General features: G+C 35.0%; 1 protein-coding gene across 1 annotated transcript; it reads left to right on the forward strand.

Annotated features, from left to right (window-relative positions):
• The first annotated feature begins 2,417 nt into the window (after window positions 1–2,417).
• Window positions 2,418–17,716, forward strand: LOC126032149 (protein ELYS-like). The gene is given in 15 exon segments (XM_049789847.1): window positions 2,418–2,600; window positions 2,602–2,841; window positions 2,843–3,295; window positions 3,297–3,518; window positions 3,520–3,577; window positions 3,580–3,812; window positions 3,814–5,200; window positions 5,203–5,771; window positions 5,774–5,890; window positions 5,892–5,942; window positions 5,944–6,139; window positions 6,256–6,710; window positions 16,328–16,879; window positions 17,056–17,435; window positions 17,437–17,716. Coding segments are annotated over 15 exon segments (5,376 nt in total).
• The last annotated feature ends 876 nt before the right edge of the window (window positions 17,717–18,592 follow it).

The following is an 18,592-nucleotide window of genomic DNA, read 5'->3' on the forward strand; positions in this document are numbered from 1 at the left end:
GTAGAAAGAACGAAAGGAAGGAAGGAAGGAAGGAAGGAAGGAAGGAAGGAAGGAAGGAAGGAAGGAAGGAAGGAAGGAAGGAAGGAAGGAAGGAAGGAGGAAGGGAGGGAGGGAGGGAGGGAGGGAGGGAGGGAGGAAGGAAGGAAGAAAGAAAGAAAGAAAGAAAGAAAGAAAGAAAGGAAGGAAGGAAGGAAGGAAGGAAGGAAGGAAGGAAGGAAGGAAGGAAGGAAGCAAGGAAGGAAGTAAGAAAGAAAGAAAGAAAGAAAGAAAGAAAGAAAGAAAGAAAGAAAGAAAGAAAGAAAGAAAGAAAGAAAAAGAAAGAAAGAAAGAAAGAAAGAAAGAAGAGTAAAGAGGAAGGAGCAAAGGACACTAATAGAAAGCAACAAAGAATGAAACAAGGAAAACGGAAGAAGAGAAAAAATGAAAAAAGAAAAGAGTAATAGGGTTTTTTTGACAGTTAAGTTTTTTAAACAAGAACTGATTTTAAGTTTATTATTCACAATTTCTCCAAATTGCTTCATATAAATCAAGAGCCAAGACAATTTATTTGTTTTGTTTTGTTTCTTAGGTCACACCCAGCAGCACACACTCAGAAAGCACTCCTGGGAGGCACAGGAGACCATATGAAATGCTGGGATTTGACCCACTGTCCATCTGCATGCAAGGCAAAAGCCCTACCTCCATGCTATCTCTCCTGCCCCAAGAGCAAGACATATTTTGTATGTTTTATTTCAGAGCTACATGTAGAATTGCTCAGACTAATCCCTGCACTATAAGATTAATTCATGACCATGACAGTTCTGAGAAACATGCGGTTCTGGGTCTTTGGGAGTTGGAATAGCAAGTGTACTTGATATACTATACCTACAGACCAAGAACCAAGGCATTTAATAATGTTTACTAGACGGAACATTATGTCACAATAAAACTATAGTTTTCATATTGAACCATATTTATATGTAATTAACTACTTTGTAAACATAAAGGTTGAATTTATAGAATTATGTAGATTGCTTTCTCTTTGTTACTCTTATTAATGCCAATTTGAAAATTTACAGTCTCCTTTTATTTTTGCTAGAGTTTCTATGAAAATAAAAACAACAAAGCATGTCAGAGAGATTTGGCCTGAAATGGAGGATGTTAATGAAGAAGCAATGGAAAGAGACATATTCTTCATTTTATTCTCATTTTAAAGTATAATATTTTGTATAACACTTCAATATAGTTAATAGACATGTATGAGTAATTTAGTATGTTAAAATATTATACATAATGGTTGTGTACACTATGAATGGTTATGTCATAGGAAATCTAAGATATGAATCACCAATAAAAGGCACATTACTTAAAAATACAAAATAAGTTAGTAAATATAGGTGTAAAATACATAGATTATGTACATATTTATGTACCTCATTTGAAATCACTCAATACATTTATGAAGCTGTAAGAATCATTGAAATGGACATTTTTTAAGCTAGATCAATGGAATGTTTCTCAATAACATTTTTAGAAGAGTGTTTGTCTAATACTAAAGAGGTGCATGTCTTTGCTTAAGCTCAAAATGATGAATCAACATTTAGCAAAAAAAAAAGTTGAAAATGTATTTCATAAAAATAATTAAAGAATAGGGCCAGTGAGGTGGTGCTAGAGGTAAGGTGTCTGCCTTGCAAGCGCTAGCCAAGGAAGGACTGCAGTTCGATCCCCCTCTCCCAAGTAGTCCCCCCCAAGCCAGGGGCGATTTCTGAGTTCTTAGCCAGGACTAACCCCTGAGCATCAAATGAGTGTGGCCGAAAAACAAAAACAAAAAAATAATAATAATATTAAAAAAATAAATAAATAAAAAATAATAATTGAAGAAGTCCCGCTGTTTTTACTCGGCACAATCTGCTCCTCTGAGAAATCTCTACATACAATGTCTGGCACCACTGACGCAAGCTGGTGTGAAGTTCCATGCCCTGGTCTCATGGACCTGCCCTCAATATTCCCTCGTAGCTCAGTTCTGTATGCACAGAATTAAGCAAGAAAGGTTAAAACCTATTTCCCTAACCCTCCCCATCCTGCCCCTACATTCCTGACCAGTCAGCCCCTTCTCCAGGTAATGGGCAGTCAGGCCATGAAGTTGGAACAGGCAACCATGGCGTTGAGTTCTAGCTGCACACGGCCTGCAGCGGCCAAAGGCTGTCTCGAGTCTCCCAAGTCTCCCGTGGCTAAGGGTGCCGGGAAGTCCGCGTGGAGGGCCTTTGGATAGAGGCAGAGGCTGGCGCGCAGCAGAGGTGTGCATGCCTGCGAACCTTTGTGGCATCTCCCAGGAGATGCTGTGATGCAGTCGAACAGTGTCGCTGCTGTTTGGGCTCCGGAGGACCATTAGGCAGGCGGTCGTGGCGGCTCTGCGTCCAGCTCTGCTTAGTGGAACTATGACAGAGTTAACTGCAAAAGTAAGTAGTGGGCTTCGGCCTTTCTCAGAAGTGACGCTTCAGGCCCTGGGCCAAGATGAAGCTACGGGAGAATATGGGCTTCAAGGAAAACTGACTCCAGGACTCGCTTGCTTGACTTGTGGTCCACAACTGGAGATTATAAACACTTTGACAGGACAGAGGGGCATCGGCATATAGATTCCAGAGTGTGAACGGGGAACCTGCGATCATTCTAGCTGTCAAGGAATTCTTGTGGCACAAGAGAAAAGGTTTGCTCGTTGGACTGGAAGACAGCGAAGGGAGCATCCTGTGTCTTTATGACTTTAGTCTTTCCAACGTGGTGAAAGCAATAGCAATTTCAGGGAGGGTAACAGCTATTGAAACTGTATGTAATCAGGGAGGACCTAGTGCAGGCATTGAGAATTTTACACCCCAGTTTGCAAGGGCTCTTTGGTGTGGCTGCAGTGGCCACAGATCTTGGAAAGATCATGCTGATTGACCTAGCTCTGGATGACCTGCCATACAAACAGAATGGACTAAATGCATCGCTTCTTCATCTCATGACTGGTATTCCAGTGGAAGTAACACACCTTAGAGAAAAGGCTAGGCAAAGAGGGTGCCATCTGGGTTTCGAGCTACTAGGCCCATCAGCAACAGAAATTTCAACTCTGGTTGACATAAATCACACAAACCAACTCGCAGTAGGCTATGCTGATGGTTACATAGCACTCTGGAGTATGAAAATGCTGACCAAAGAGTATTACAAACAGTTGAAAGGAGGAAGAACACCCATATGTGCTATTACTTTTCAAGAACCCGAGAATGTGCCTAAGAATTTCTGCTATTTGTGGGCTGTTCAGTCCACACAGGACAGTCAAGGGGGACATACTGAGTGTGCATATACTTAAGTTACGCTTTCGTGATAAAAAATGTTTGACATCAGGACAAAGCTTAAATGAGAGGTTGTATGGCTGTGCAGAAAGGTACACACTGGACCTTTCAGAAGGCATCATTCCTTTGACAGGACAGACTAACATCAAATTCTTAGGGTGTCAGACTATAGAAAAATTTCCATCTCTGTGTGATAGGGAAGAAGGCCTGAAATGAAGCTCTGTCTCCTGAAACTAGTGTTTCCATCTTTACCTGGCAAGTGAGTACATCTGAACAGGAAAGCCTTCTGTATATTTGGGGATATTTGATATCAACAGTTGGTATAGTGCACGATTACCTCGTGCACTAAAATCGGGTCAATATCTCCATAATTGCTCTTATTTTGCTCTGTGGTCCCTAAATTCTGTAGTAAGTAGCTTTTTTCTACATGACATCTTGCATATCTTAGTGCATGAGAGGAGTTTAAGTCGAGGAATTCCTCCTTCCCATCCACCTCCTGAGGAGTTTTTTTCATCCAAGATGTCTTAATTTTGATGCTACTTGTTTGATGAACTCAGGAGTGGTTCACATCAATTGCACTGGCTTTCAGAAAAAGAATCTGATGTTTTCAAGTGCATTGGGGCAATCTCTCAACATTGTCATTCCTGATCATTATAAGCAATGTCTTCAGGCTGACATGTCACCAAACTTTCTTGATAATCCATCTTCAAATTTAAGTCAGCAAGACCAATTAGAAGCTTTGTGGTCTGCAGTAGACCAAACAAATTTCCTCGCACTTATGTCTAGATGCATAAAACAATGGGCATCAGAACACCCAAATTCTGCCACTACGTTGCGCTTTGTTCTTGAATGGACATGGAATAAAGTGAATGTCACAAAAGAAGAGTTGGACAGACTGTGTGCACCGTTATTTGATGGCTCATGCCATATCATTGATCCTCAGACTATACAGTCTATCCATCGTTGTCATTTGCTTCTAAGCCACCTTAATACAGTTCTTAATTGTTTGTTAGCAGAGGCCAAAAGCATGACTGAGACAGGCATTATCAGCCTGAACAATAAACGTATGTTTACTCAAATAACATGTCAGTACATACAAGTGGTTCTTTGGTTCTGTCATTTTGAGCTTCTACCAGAGGGCATCCATGATGCTGTGCATTTAAGAAGTTTATTCTATAACTACCCTGTAATTCAGGAATACTACACCAGTTGTCAACAAAAGTGTGAGAGTTTTTCAAGGGGGAAATGGAATCCTGACTACCTGATCATTGATGGACTGGTTTCTCGCCTAGGAAATAGGATTGAGAATTTGTGGAAAAACGATGAAGGTGGCACTGGAAAATATCCTCCTCCAAGTCTGCATGCACTGCTTGACATATACTTACTTGATAATATTACAGAAGCAAGCAAACATGCAGTTACCATCTATTTGCTGCTAGACATTAGTTCTTATTTTCCAAACAAACAGGATTCTGCCATTGAATCATTTGTTAAGATTTTTGACATTTCTTATTGCCAGCTGAAACTGATTAAAGGTTTTTGTTATATAGATCATAAAATTTATGAGAGGGCTTTGGAACTTCAGTTACACCCAGCCACAGTCAACATACAATGGCAACATACAATGATTCTTCAAGCTTTCATAAGTCACAGTGAGCACAGAATCGCCCTCAGATATATCCATACCATGAAGCCAACGATGGTCACAGATGAAGATATTTGTCTTCACCTCACCATTTTGATCTACAATAGGTGTGTGGTTGAGGCCTTTAGTTTGCTGCGGCAACATTCTAGTAGTTTAAACAGAAAGGACTTATTAAAGCACACTTACGACATGTGCCAGAAAATGGGCCTTCTGGAGGATTTTCTAAAGCTACCTCTCACAGACACTGAAGAGACTGTTTGAAAAGAATTGTGCAAGCCAGTAACAATGTTCAGAACCATAACTTCCTTTTACCTCACCACTTACATCATGCCAATTATATCCCTGCCTTGAAGCTGAACCAAACTCTGCAGATGAATAGCATGAATGATCATGATCCTCTTATGGAAGTGAGACCTCGGGTTCGAAATAGCATATTAGCCCAATGTGGGAAAGGGGTTCCTAGAGTTGAGCAAAAAGTAACAAGTGAAAGAGCTAAGCCATATAGTCGCTCAACAACCATTGTTCAAGAAGTTGCTACACCCAAAGTGTTATCAGCATTTCCAAAGCCAACTTTAAAGAGAACTGTGTTGTCAAGATCTGTTTTCATAAATAAAGTTTTGTCTGACTTGGAGACAGTTGGCACAAACAGTAAACCTAACACTGGCATTTCTCTTTACACCAGTCCTAGAATAAAAGAAACTTCTCCTGTAGTATCTTCTCTCCCAATATCTGATGCTTCTGTTGGAGCCCCAATTTCACAAGCTTCACAAAAATTATCTAAACAGCTGAATATGGCTGATTATCCTGTATGTCAGCCTTTATGGCTGATTATCCTGTATGTCCTCAATGTATGAGGGTTTTTCTGCAGAGCCCCACCAAATCACCTTTGGACCTTCCATCTTCTTTAATGCCAGTAAATTCATGTGTCAAAAGATCTTGGGACCAAAATTACCAAGGCTAAGGAATTACATTGCCTTGAAACTCCTCTTTGTGGCTAAGAAAGCTAAAATTTTGGCCACAACAGGTAATGCTTCTGGATTTGCCAAATCTAGTCCTCAATCCATTTTAAAGTCTTGTCATCCATCAACTTTAGCATCACCCTCTTTGTCTCCTGGACCTTCTCTTGTTCCTTTACAACTGAAGGAAACTACAGTTTCAGTGAGGGAAGAGGGCATAACTGCACCATGTACAACTGGAGTTGCCTATGAGAACAAAACTAATATATATGTTACTACACCACTACGTTCAATTCTAAAAAACCTGACTCACTGAAGACACGAAAGAAGGTATCTTTTTCCTTAGACCATCAAGAAAATGAAAATCAAGAATTGCATGTAAGGCTACAGGATACTGCGAGCTCTTCTACTGAACTAATTGCTGATGTAACAGAAAAAGGTCAAGATGGTAATAGTAATATGGTTGAGGCTGAAGAAAGTCCTCCTAAAATGCCACGACTTTCTGATACTGGGAATACCGAAGATATTTTGCTGTCATCCCTGACAGCACAACAGGCAGAAGTCCCCATGTCTGACACACCTAGGAAACGTGGTAGTCCAAGAAACATAAATGCTGATGATGTAGCACCCACAGCTCATGAGGAGGAGAGAAGTCCCAAAAGGAGAAAAGATCTTAGCATTCAAAGGAGATGGACAAGAAACACCTCAGCTACAACGATAAATACTCATGCTGGAGAACGAGCTTCAGAGAAGTCAGTTTCAGTTCCAGAAGAGGAACTTGAGACAGTGTTGAAGTCCCAAGTAAAAATCAGATGGGGAAAGACAATCAATACTCTTTAATATATTCAGAGTATTATTAGACCAATATTAAAACGAGACTGATTTAACTTCCATTGCTTTATATTTCATTGACTGTTTAAGCACTTTGCTTCTGCGATTAAGATTTCTATCACAGAAATCACTTTATGAGGTTTTAAAAAGATACATTTCATAAAACCTCGAGTACTGATAATTCGGTACATATTAGTTTGTCCTTTGAATTGGAAAAAATAATGGCAATTAAAAAACATTATGACTGCAATTGGTGATGCTTAATGTTGGCTGAAAAATCATCAATACATGAGTGCTGTAAAATGATGTATACCATGTAGTAGATGTTTTGGAATGAATGGACCATGCATATTTGATCATCTGGAAACAAACTGCTTTGCTGGATAAGCTTCTAATGTTCTACTGTGAAGCCTAAGAGTGCTCTCTACGTTATTTTCTTACCAAGTAACTCAAGTAATAAAAAATAATGAAAATTTCTATACCAAGTGTTGACAATGTGAAAGTAGCAGTACGACTGTGGCCTTTTTAGTCAGATTAGTGATATTTCATTGCTTTTTTTGACAATTGACTATCACTTGGATTTTATCACTTTTTTAAGGATTGTAATCAAACTTGTATTTAAGCTGCATTTCTTCTATGGAATATGGACCTTCTTGAAATGAACTTGATAAATGAACCTGTGTAATTTAAAGATCTAAATATAATTCAGTGAATTGTATTCCTTTGCATGACTTTAAATAAAAAAAGTTGACAAGAGAAGAAAATGAAATCATTAAAATACTGAATATTGCATAATGCACGATATTATGTTCCCAATAGTAAAATATTAAAATACTTATTTACCCACTGGCACAATCCATCTAGAGTGAAAGGAAAGCAACATCATTTTAAAAATCTTCGGGAATATGTCTAATTGTAATAGTAATATTGGACTCAGTAAACTTTGATCTTCAGAACCTTAGACTTTACTGCATTATTAAAATGATAAGTCAATAGGTGTCTGGAAAAATGTTTTAGAAAACATGAGGTTGATGAAAACACCAAAGAACTTTTAGTGAGGGATTAATTCCTATTGATAATATGTTTAATTGAAAATAAATTGAAAAATTTAAGTGCATTTGTCTGTGTGTTCATTTTTACTTTAATAATCCAAAAATTTTCATTTTATATTAGGTGATATGTACCGCTATCTCACTGAATAATTATTGCAGTTTTTTTACATTTTTTAATTTTTTGAAATTTAAACCAATCTAAAATTCGGTTTTTAAGCTTCTTCCCGCAAGAGTAAACAACTTAGTAATATTTTAACATTTTCGTTTGGTTGTTTTTTTGTGCTACACCTGAAATGCTCAGAGGTTACTCCTGGCTATGTGCTTAGACATCACGCCTCGCTCGGGGACCATATGGGATGATGGGGATAAAATCTGCTATATACCGAGCAGTGGTGCAAGGCAATTGTTCAACTGCTGTTGTATTATGTCCTTGTATTATTTTTTAAGTTTTTGTTTTTTGTTTAGTGCTTTAAATTACAAAGCTTTAAAAACAGACTTTGTTTAAAAACAAACCTACAACCACGTTTAGTGGTAGTTTGACCATAGGATACAGGTTTCCATTAATCTCATACCACCTCCTTTTGCTCATACCACCTCCCTTTAAAATACCTTTTTTATTTTATTTTATTTGTTTTATTTTATTTATTTATTTATTTTTGTTCTTTGTTCAGACCTAGCAACACTCATAGTTACTCCTGTCTCTACCCTCAGAAATCGTTCCTGACATGTTCGGTGGACAATATGAATGCCAGAATTCGAACCACTGTCCTTCTGCATGCAAGCAAATGCCTTATCTCCATGGTATCACTCTGGCCCCTGCATTTTATCTCTCTGGTCCCATTGTCAATAATCAATTATTAATTTAGCTCACAGCTTACCAGAGTTATGTTTCTAATTATCTAATTATTATGTTTTAAAATTAATCTATGTTTAAAAACATCAAACTGTCAATACATGGTCTCTAGGAGTCCTTAGAATAAATAGTTTTTGGTTTGTTTGTTGTTTTTTTATTTTTGGGCCACACCTGTTTGACGCTCAGGGTTTATTCCAGGCTATGTGCTCAGAAATTGCTCCTGGCTTGGGGAGACCATGTGGATGCCAGGGTTTGTCCTATACTAGAGCTTGCTAGGGAGACACCTTACCTCTAGCACCACCTCTCTGGCCCCGGAATAAATAGTTTTTTATACAACAAGGAAACAATGATGTTAAAATAAATGCAGTGAACAATACCATACTAATTTTAAAAAATATCTGAAATACACAATGATTTTGTGTGAAATGAAGAAAACTTCACATTCCACACTTTTTAGAAAAATAAAATGCACTTAAAATAGATAATATGGCTATTGTTATCATGTAATCATAAATGTATATTAATAGTCTTATTTATATGTGATATTATTCCTTTTATTGGGCATTTAAAATAATGTGAAGTTACAGATACGTATTTCCAAAATTAAGTCACATGAGCAAAAACGTCGATTTTAGCAAAAAAATTATTGCAATTACACAATTTTAAAGTAAATATCTAGTGTTTATGAAAGGAGTTCACCCAGTTAAATATCATTTTAGGAACAGAATATTTAATCTATTTATAAAGTACTCAGTTACATTTGAACTAAAAATTTAGGAATTAAAGAGAAATAAAATTACTAAAATATTTTATATGTGATCCAATTCATCATTCTAATAAAGTATAATACCTAACTTATTAACTATATCTATCTAAAGATTCAAAGTTGTACTCCATCCTCTAGAAATTTTGAGAGCACGTAAATATCCAAAATACACTGAATATTGTGTATTTAAATGAACAAAGCAGATAAAGCTACAAAAATATTAAAGTGAATACATTAAATCCTTTCAATTCTTTTCTAAAAACCTGTATTCTAAAGCTGGAGTGTTTAGGCATAGCGATAGGGTATATGGGCTTTGCAAGCTGCTGGACCAGGGAGGAACAGACCTGGACTCCATTCTCAGCATCCCATAGGGGCCCCCTAGCAAGCCAGGAACAATTTTTGAGCACAGAGCCCAGGAGTAAGTTTGAGAATGCTGGGTGTGTCCAAAAACTAAAAATCAATAAAAATAAATATAGAATAAAATAAAAACTATCTTTATGCTTCATGTACACTTAGTTACTAAAATATTTCATTTTAATGTTCTATTTCTCAAAGATCTATTTCTGTTAATGAAAAATACTACATATTTCCATATTTCATTTACAAAGATTTTTTGTGGTTAAGTAAATACGGTTCCATAGGCTAATATATTTATGTTGATCGTATTATAAATATTATCTAATGCCAATATAAGGAATGGCATTAGAAAATTGCACCTGAGCAAGAAATATGATATATTTTTGCATATTGTGTTAATGATAAAGATATATTAATTTAAAGCAATTTGCAAGATTTAAAAAATTCTGTAACTACTTTGAAATGTTTGTTTTATTAGAGTGAAATCTAAAATTTGTTATTTGATTTGTTTTCTTTTTGTTTGTTTGTTTGGTTTGGGGGAACTATCTAGATTTATATACTGAGAAGTTACTCCTGGGTTTTATGGTGGCATCTTAAATAAATCTTCAGTGCTTGGGAACCATTTACCATAAAACAGTATCTAATCAGGTTCTACCTTTTGGTAAGACTAGGACCTAAGACTTGTATCGTTCTCTTTGTCCAGTAATAAATTTTTTATTGTCATTTGTCTTCTAGTAAATACAAGACATTAAAAAATAATATTTAAATTTCATTTTTATTCAGTTATTATTTAAAATTTATTTTTGCTTATATAGGCATTGTAACACTTTCCTTGAAACTATATATTGTGTTTATTATTTTTGTTTGAGAGTTTACCTCATTCATATTGCAATTTTTTTTGTTATTGTTTAAGGAGCTACATTTGGGTGGAGTTTTTGATGCCATGGTGGCAACTCCCAGTTGTACTCTGGGTTTTGTGATGCTCAGGACCTAATAGTGCTACAACAGATAATACTCATATTACCAAAATGGACCTACACATATTTTCAACCACAATTTAAACCATATCCGTCTAATCTAAATCATATCAATATAAAAATAAATATCAGAGGGACCAGAGTGATAGGGCGGGCCTTGTACGGGACTGACACGGGATTGGGACCTGTGCTCAATTCCCAATATCCTGTATGGTCGCCCAAGTCAGGAGAGATTTCTGAGTGCATAGCTAGGAGGAACCCCTGAGTATCACCAGGTGTGGCCTCCCCAAAATGTAAAAATATAACTATCAGAGTGATTATACAGTGGCCAAAAGTTTTTGCTATGCACCTACGTTTAATAGTAAATACTCCATATAGTGCCCCTAATCCCACCGTGAGTGATCTATGAGTGTAAGAAGCGCAAAAGTATGCCCCTGAGCACTTCTGGTTATGGGACACCAGAAAACAAAATAAAAGAAAAAGGTAAATGTCAGTTGTTTTTGACAGAGCTTTATTTTGTTTATTTTTGTATGAAAACCTATTTTCAATAAAAAAAAACAAGCACTAATTTATTATTTTAAAAGGTTTTAAAGTTTCAAAAATTGTTAGATGTCATGAAAAAAATAGAATAAAACATACAAAACATATACCAATAAAAACGGAACATGAAGGTAAAATTGTTCCTTACTTAGAAAGGTTAATTTAATATACTAGTAGAAACCCAAAATAATTCATTTTGAGTAGTAATAATTATGTTAAAAATGACTCAAGCTAATATGAACAGACATCAGGAATGGTTTCAATAATTCACTAATTTATAGAAATACTATATACAAAATCACGTCACTATGTTATGTGTAGCATTCAACAAGAGACTTACTGAAAGGAAAAGTGAGAATAAATGAACAATGTAGCTATCTGGTAAACTAATTTCTAGTCAGTAAGAGAAGAAAAAGGAAATGTGCCAATTTTATAGTTGCTTTATAAGACCAACTGATGTTAAGGAGATTGATATCTTTAATTATTCGGTTCTTTGTAAATTTTAAATCATATCATAGTTACAAAATTTTATATCTAATACTAAAACATACAAATACGTTTTGCTCAACATTAAGTTAGAAATTTTGTTCAAGCTACGGCACCTATAAAGTAGTTCACATCTTGTTGTAGATTTATCAAGAGAATAAAGTATATATATGCAACTGTACTTAATAATAAAAATGGTATTTTTCACATTATTAGTAAACATAAAGTTATTCGCCCCAAATATTCTTACTGTATTTTATTTTAGTTGAATATGTATATATTATTTAAATATATATTTAATAATTGTTATAATTAAATTATCCCTTTATTATATTTTATCCCTTTATAATTATATTAATATAATTATATTATAATTAATATATCATTTATATGATATAATATATGATCATATATAATAATATTGTGTTATAATTAACATAAATCATATAATATAAATTATGATAATATGATTATATTATCCCTTTATAAGAGATATTTGGTATCCCTTTAAATATTATTTTCTCTGTTACTAAACTTACTTAATATTAAAGACTTGGATCTGATTATACTTCTAATATTTAAAAATATGTTATTTTTTATCAGTGATAAAGGTAGTAGCTAGTCAACTACTTAGAGATGAGTGAACTCAGACATCTCTTTAATATCATGCACAAAGGTGAAATCAAAATCAATTAAAGATCTTAATATTAGACCTGAAAGCATAGAATACACAGAAGAAAATGTAGACAATAAATTTAATGACATCAGACTAAAAGCATTTTCAAAGTGAAATGCCACTGTCCAAGTATGTGGAAGCAAAAGTAAACATATGGTACTATATTAAATTTAGAAACTTCTGCACTTCAAAGAAAACAGTGACTAGGTTACAAAGACTACCATGGAATGGGAAAAAGTGTTCACCCAATACATATCTGTTAAAGGGTTAATATCTAGGACAAAAAGTTACTACTTACAGAAAATAACAATCATACACACACAAACACACACACACACACACACACACACACACACAAATCTAACCCTATCCAAAAACTAGGTAGGAAAAAATGGACAGTCATTTTCTCAAAAAAAAATATAGATGACAAAAGTCACATGAAAAATGCTTTACATCACTAATCATTAGGGAGATGCAAATCAAAACAATGAGTTATATTCTCTAACACAGATACTGGTACCCTCAGCAAACAATAAAAGTAAAAGTGTTGCTGCCTGGCATGGATCTGGGAAGAAAGGGGCTGGCTCTCAGTCACTGTGGGTTGGAATGCTGACTAGTCCAACGTTTCTGAAAACAATATTCATATTCCTCATAAGAATAGAAAGGGAACTCCCATATGATTCACTCCTAGGAATATACTCGAAAAAAAAAACAAAATCATTAAAAAAATAAAAAATAACCCTAGCACTCCTATGTTCACTGCAGCATTATTTATATTAGTCAGAATCTGAAAGCCACTCAGATGTCTGACACTACATGAGTGTCTAAAGAATCTGGGTATATTTACACAATGGAACACTATTTGCTATTAGGCTAAATGAAGTCACGAAAAAATTTATCATGGATCTATGGATATTATTATGTTGAAAGAAATGAGGCAGAGTGGATATAAAAAAAATATAAATGGTAGTGACATCCATAGGCAATCACGATAACCATGAAGACCAGTCCATGGTAGGATGCTAGCCAAAAGGAGTGGTGAGTGAAGTTTAAAGAAGAGAAGGATCTTCTATGACAACAATGGCTTGAACTTATTACTCTAGAGAAGGACTGAGTGTTGAAAGGGTATAAAATGACCTGCACAGCACCCCTTCATTATCAATAGTGTAAATAGCAGTGTCAAAATGGAAGGGGAAAAGAAAGAGAAAACATCAAATAACTCTCCCAGAGATGTACAGGCATTGGGAGGTGAAAGGGAAACTGGGGATATTGGTGGCTTGAACTTTGCACTATGGAAGGTTGGTGTACATCTATGAATAAAACCCAACTAAACACAATTCTGCAGCCATGGTGCCTAAATAAAGCACTTACGTAGATACATAGAGAGATATATAGATGATAGCTAGATAGCTAGATTGAAGATATATAGAGATAGAGAGAATATATATATTTATAGATAGATGCTTATATAAAGAGATAGATCATTCTTTTTAAACATAATATCTTTATTTAAGCACCACGATTCAAATATATTTGTAGTTGGGTTTCAGTCATTCTATTTGACTGTAATATAAATATTATATAAGTGAATACATATAATTTTGGGAAAGGAACAGTATTCATTCTGACTATTATTCAAAACAAAGATATTCAAATAATTATTATATTCATACTTAAATAATTATTAGATGCTCTCATTGGTAGTTTTAAAGCTGAGAGCTGTGCATTCCATGACAGAATTTGCAAGACTACCACATCAACAAGCTCTGTGTTCATTTTAAAGTCAAAGTACAGGAAACAAAGATAATTTTTTTAGGAAGGCAGAAGGATTGTGAGGGTGAACATGAGATCCCCATCATTTGTTTATCATTGTATGGGTTTTTTTTTTTTTTTTGGTTTTTGGGCCACACCCGATGGTGCTCAGGGGTTACTCCTGGCTGTCTGCTCAGAAATAGCTCCTGGCAGGCACAGGGGGACCATATGGGACACCGGGATTCGAACCAACCACCTTTGGTCCTGGATCAGCTGCTTGCAAGGCAAACACAGCTGTGCTATCTCTCCGGGCCCTTCATTGTATGTTTTATGTGATCTGAGATTTCTGATTATTGGAACTATCCATTTACTGCTCTTTTTATTTTTGTTTTGCTATTGTGGTGGTAGTTTGTTTTTTTCTTTTCTTTTGTTTTTGGTGCCATAACCATGGGTGCTCAGATTGTATTCCTGGTTCTGTACACAAGAATCACTCTTGGCTGTGCTCAGAGTACCTAGGATCCAATTCCTCTCTGAGGCATACAAGGCAATGCTCAGCCTGCTGTACCATTGCTTTGGATCCATGCTGCTATTGTGTTAACTTTTCATAAAAAATGTTGTATTTTTAACAAACCAAACAATTTGCTTCTGTGCATGTCCATATACACCATCCTCCAACAAAAGTGTGTATATATGGGTGTGTGAAAAAACATTCTCAATGTTGTTTTATTATTATACTGATTTTAGAATTAGTTCACTGAGTCAAAATTTATCTTTGCCATAAACACACATACATATGAATTTTAAAAATGTTTATAATAAATATCTGTGATTTTATATTTTCAGAGATTTGGGTAATATTGTTTTATCTTATAAATGGAATACTCCATAAAAATAAAAGAAATCAATAATAAGCAATGTTTGTGTTTATCTTTGTGTTAGTTTTGAGTCCAAACCCTATGATGCTTAGGACTTTATTCTCTGGTGCTTAGGCCTTTGTGCAGGAGCCCAGGGAGAGAACCCAGATCAGCCTGATGTAAAAGAAGTGCCTTACACATTGTACTATCTTGATGACCCCAAAGAAATATGTTTTAAATGTGAAAATTAAATGTACTGTGAAGTATGGCAGTATGTATCTAGTTCTCACTTCACATATAAAGTATATTTTAATATTTATACATTTTATATTCCATTCTTTATTCCATTACTTCAGGAAATAAAAGAAAAAATTGATTAGATAACATGGGATTTTATATTATTTTATCAATTATCTTTGAATTTTTAGTTTTATTTTGTTTTTGGACAGATTGTTTTTAGTATTACTCCTCATGGAGTTCACAGGACAATATGTGGTGTCCGAGATCCAATCTACAGGGCAATGAACAGTGCAAGTGTTTTACAAACTGAACTATCTTTGTTTCATGAGCTTTTTCTTTAGTGTATAGAGGTTTATAAATTAGTTATATAGTATGTAAGTTAAAAAAGTATTTACAGAATGGAGTTTATATTTCTCCATTTCCTCTTCAAACTTTTTAAGAAGAGGTTTCTCTGGTCTCTTTTCTCTTTGCCTTTCAATTGCTCATACTGATACTAAGGTCCTCTAACACACCCATCAATAAGCAATGTATAGAAATTAAAAAAGAATTAGTTTATACAAACAAACACTTTTTTACTTTTGGTAATCATGTCTATAAACCATTTTAAGATTTAGTTATATTGACAAATGGATAAAACATAACACCAAATCAAATAAAAAACTATCATCAAATGTAATAGGATTTAGAGCTTTTAGACATCATGTTCTGTGAGTGAAGATTCTTAAGCATCATACATATAATATTTATTGCAAAATAGTCTTTTTTTTTTTTTTGGTTTTTGGGCCACACCCGGTAACGCTCAGGGGTTACTCCTGGCTATGTGCTCAGAAGTTGCTCCTGGCTTGGGGGACCATATGGGACACCAGGGGATGGAACCGCGGTCAGGTCCATCCAAGGCTAGCGCAGGCAAGGCAGGCATCTTACCTTTAGCACCACCGCCCGGCCCCAGCAAAATACTCTTATAAGAAGCATAAACTTTCTTATTCAAAGATGCATATTTGGGATCCAATTCTTATTATTACCAAATTACCAAGGCTAAGGAATTACATTGCCTTGAAACTCCTCTTGTGGTTAAGAAAGCTAAAATTTTGGCCACAACAGTTACTGACTCTGGATTTGCCAAATCTAGTCCTCAATCCATTTTAAAGTCTTGTCTTCCATCAAATTTAGCATCACCCTCTTTGTCTTCTGGACCTTCCATTGTTCCTTTACAACTTAAAGAAACTACAGTTTCATTGAGGGAAAAGGGTATAACTGCAAAATGTTCAACTGAAGTTGCCTATGACAACAAAACATATATATGTGTTTCTACACCACCTCAATCAATTCTAAAAAAACCTGACTCACTGAAGACACGAAAGAAGGTATCTTTTTCCTTAGACCATCAAGAAAATGACCTTCAAGAATTGCATGTAAAGCTCCAGGATACATCCTCACATTGCTTGGAGAAATCAGATGTGAGCAAAGGAAACAGCATATTTGACCAGACTTCCAGGGAATATCATGATGCAGTATCAGCCAAAGACTTCGAAGGTATGTTTACACCCTTGAAAACTGTGAGCTCTTCTACTAAACTAATTGCTGATGTAACAAAAGAAGGGCAAGATGGTAATAGTAATATGGTTCAGTCTGAAGGAAGTCCTAAATTGCCAAGACTTTATGATACTGAGAATACCAAAGATATTTGGGGGGTTTTAAATGTGCCTCTTTTGATAAAGGACTGTCTCAAAATCAGCAAAAACCTCAAAAGTCTATTTGTTAGGAGAGGGAGGAGAAGACCAATATGTACAAACACATCAAAAGTTCAAATGCTATGCAATTAGAGTTACCAATTATGTCAGGAAGGGCATCAAAAGAGTCAAAATCCTCTATGCCTTTGGAATCAACAATTCAAACTTCATCTAGTAAAGAAGGTGAAAATAGAAGTTCTAATGGAATTAAAAAAACTGCAGAATATCAGGACAATAGTGAAGGCATGAATGAAGCAAATGATAGTAAAACAAGTCCTAGAAGGAGTACCAGGAAATTGAGATGTGCTAAGTTAGAAGCTGCTGAAAATGCAGAATGTATACATGACTTAAAGTCCAGTGAACAGCAATTGTTTACTAGCCACAGTAAAATGATAAAATTTCAAAAAATTAGTAGAACCGTTGCATGAGATTTTCCTATATCTGACATCCCTGACAACACAACAGGCAGAATTTTCCATGTCTGACACACCTAGGAAACGTGGTAGACCAAGAAACATAAATGCTGATGATGTAACACCCACAGCTCATGAGGAGGAGAGAAGTCCCAAAAGGAGAAAAGATCTTAGCATTCAAAAGAGATGTACAAGAAACACCTCAGCTACAAGGAAAATATACTCATGCTGGAGAACGAGCTTCAGAGAATTCAGTTCCAGTTCCAGAAGAGGAACTTGAGACAGTGTTGAGCCCCAAGTAAAAAGTCAGATGGGGAAAGACAATCAATACTTTTTAATATAGTCAGAGTATTTTTAGACCAATCTTAAAATGAGGATGATTGAACTGCTGTTGTTTTTTTTATTTAATTGACTGTTCAAGCACTTTGCTTTTGCGATTAAGATTTCTATCACAGAAATCGCTATATAAGGTTTTAAAAAGATACATTTTCATAAAACCTCAAGTACTGATAATTCCGGACAAAATAGTTTGTCCTATGAATTGGGAAAAATAATGGAAATTAAAAATATAGCATGACTGCAATTGGTGATGCATCAATGAGTGATGAAAAATGATATATAATATGTAGTAGATATTTTGGAATGAATGGACCATTCATATTTGATCATCTGGAAACAAATTGCTTTGCTGGATAAGCTTCTAATGTTCTACTGTGAAGCCTAAGAGTGCTTTCTGCATTATTTTCTTACCAAGTAACTCAAATAATAAAAAGTAATGAAAATTTCTATGCCAAGTGTGGACAATGTGAAAGTAGCAGTACGAGTGTGGCCTTTTAGTCAAATTAGTGACATTACATTGCTTTTTTGACAATTGACTATAATGTGGATTTTATCACTTTTTGAATGATTCTAATCAACTTGTATTTAAGCTACTTGTCTTCTATGGAATATGGACCTTCTTGAAATGAACTTGATAAATGAACTGTGTCATTTAAAGATCTAAATATAATTCAGTGAATTGTATTCTTTTGCATGACTTTAAATTAAAAATTAACAAGAGAAGAAAATGAAGTAATTAAAATACTGAATATTGCATAATGCACAATATTTTGTTCACAATAGTAAAATATTAAAATACTTATTTACCCATTGGCAG

This window comes from Suncus etruscus, chromosome 16 (assembly GCF_024139225.1).
Source record: "Suncus etruscus isolate mSunEtr1 chromosome 16, mSunEtr1.pri.cur, whole genome shotgun sequence".
Lineage (NCBI taxonomy): Eukaryota > Metazoa > Chordata > Mammalia > Eulipotyphla > Soricidae > Suncus > Suncus etruscus.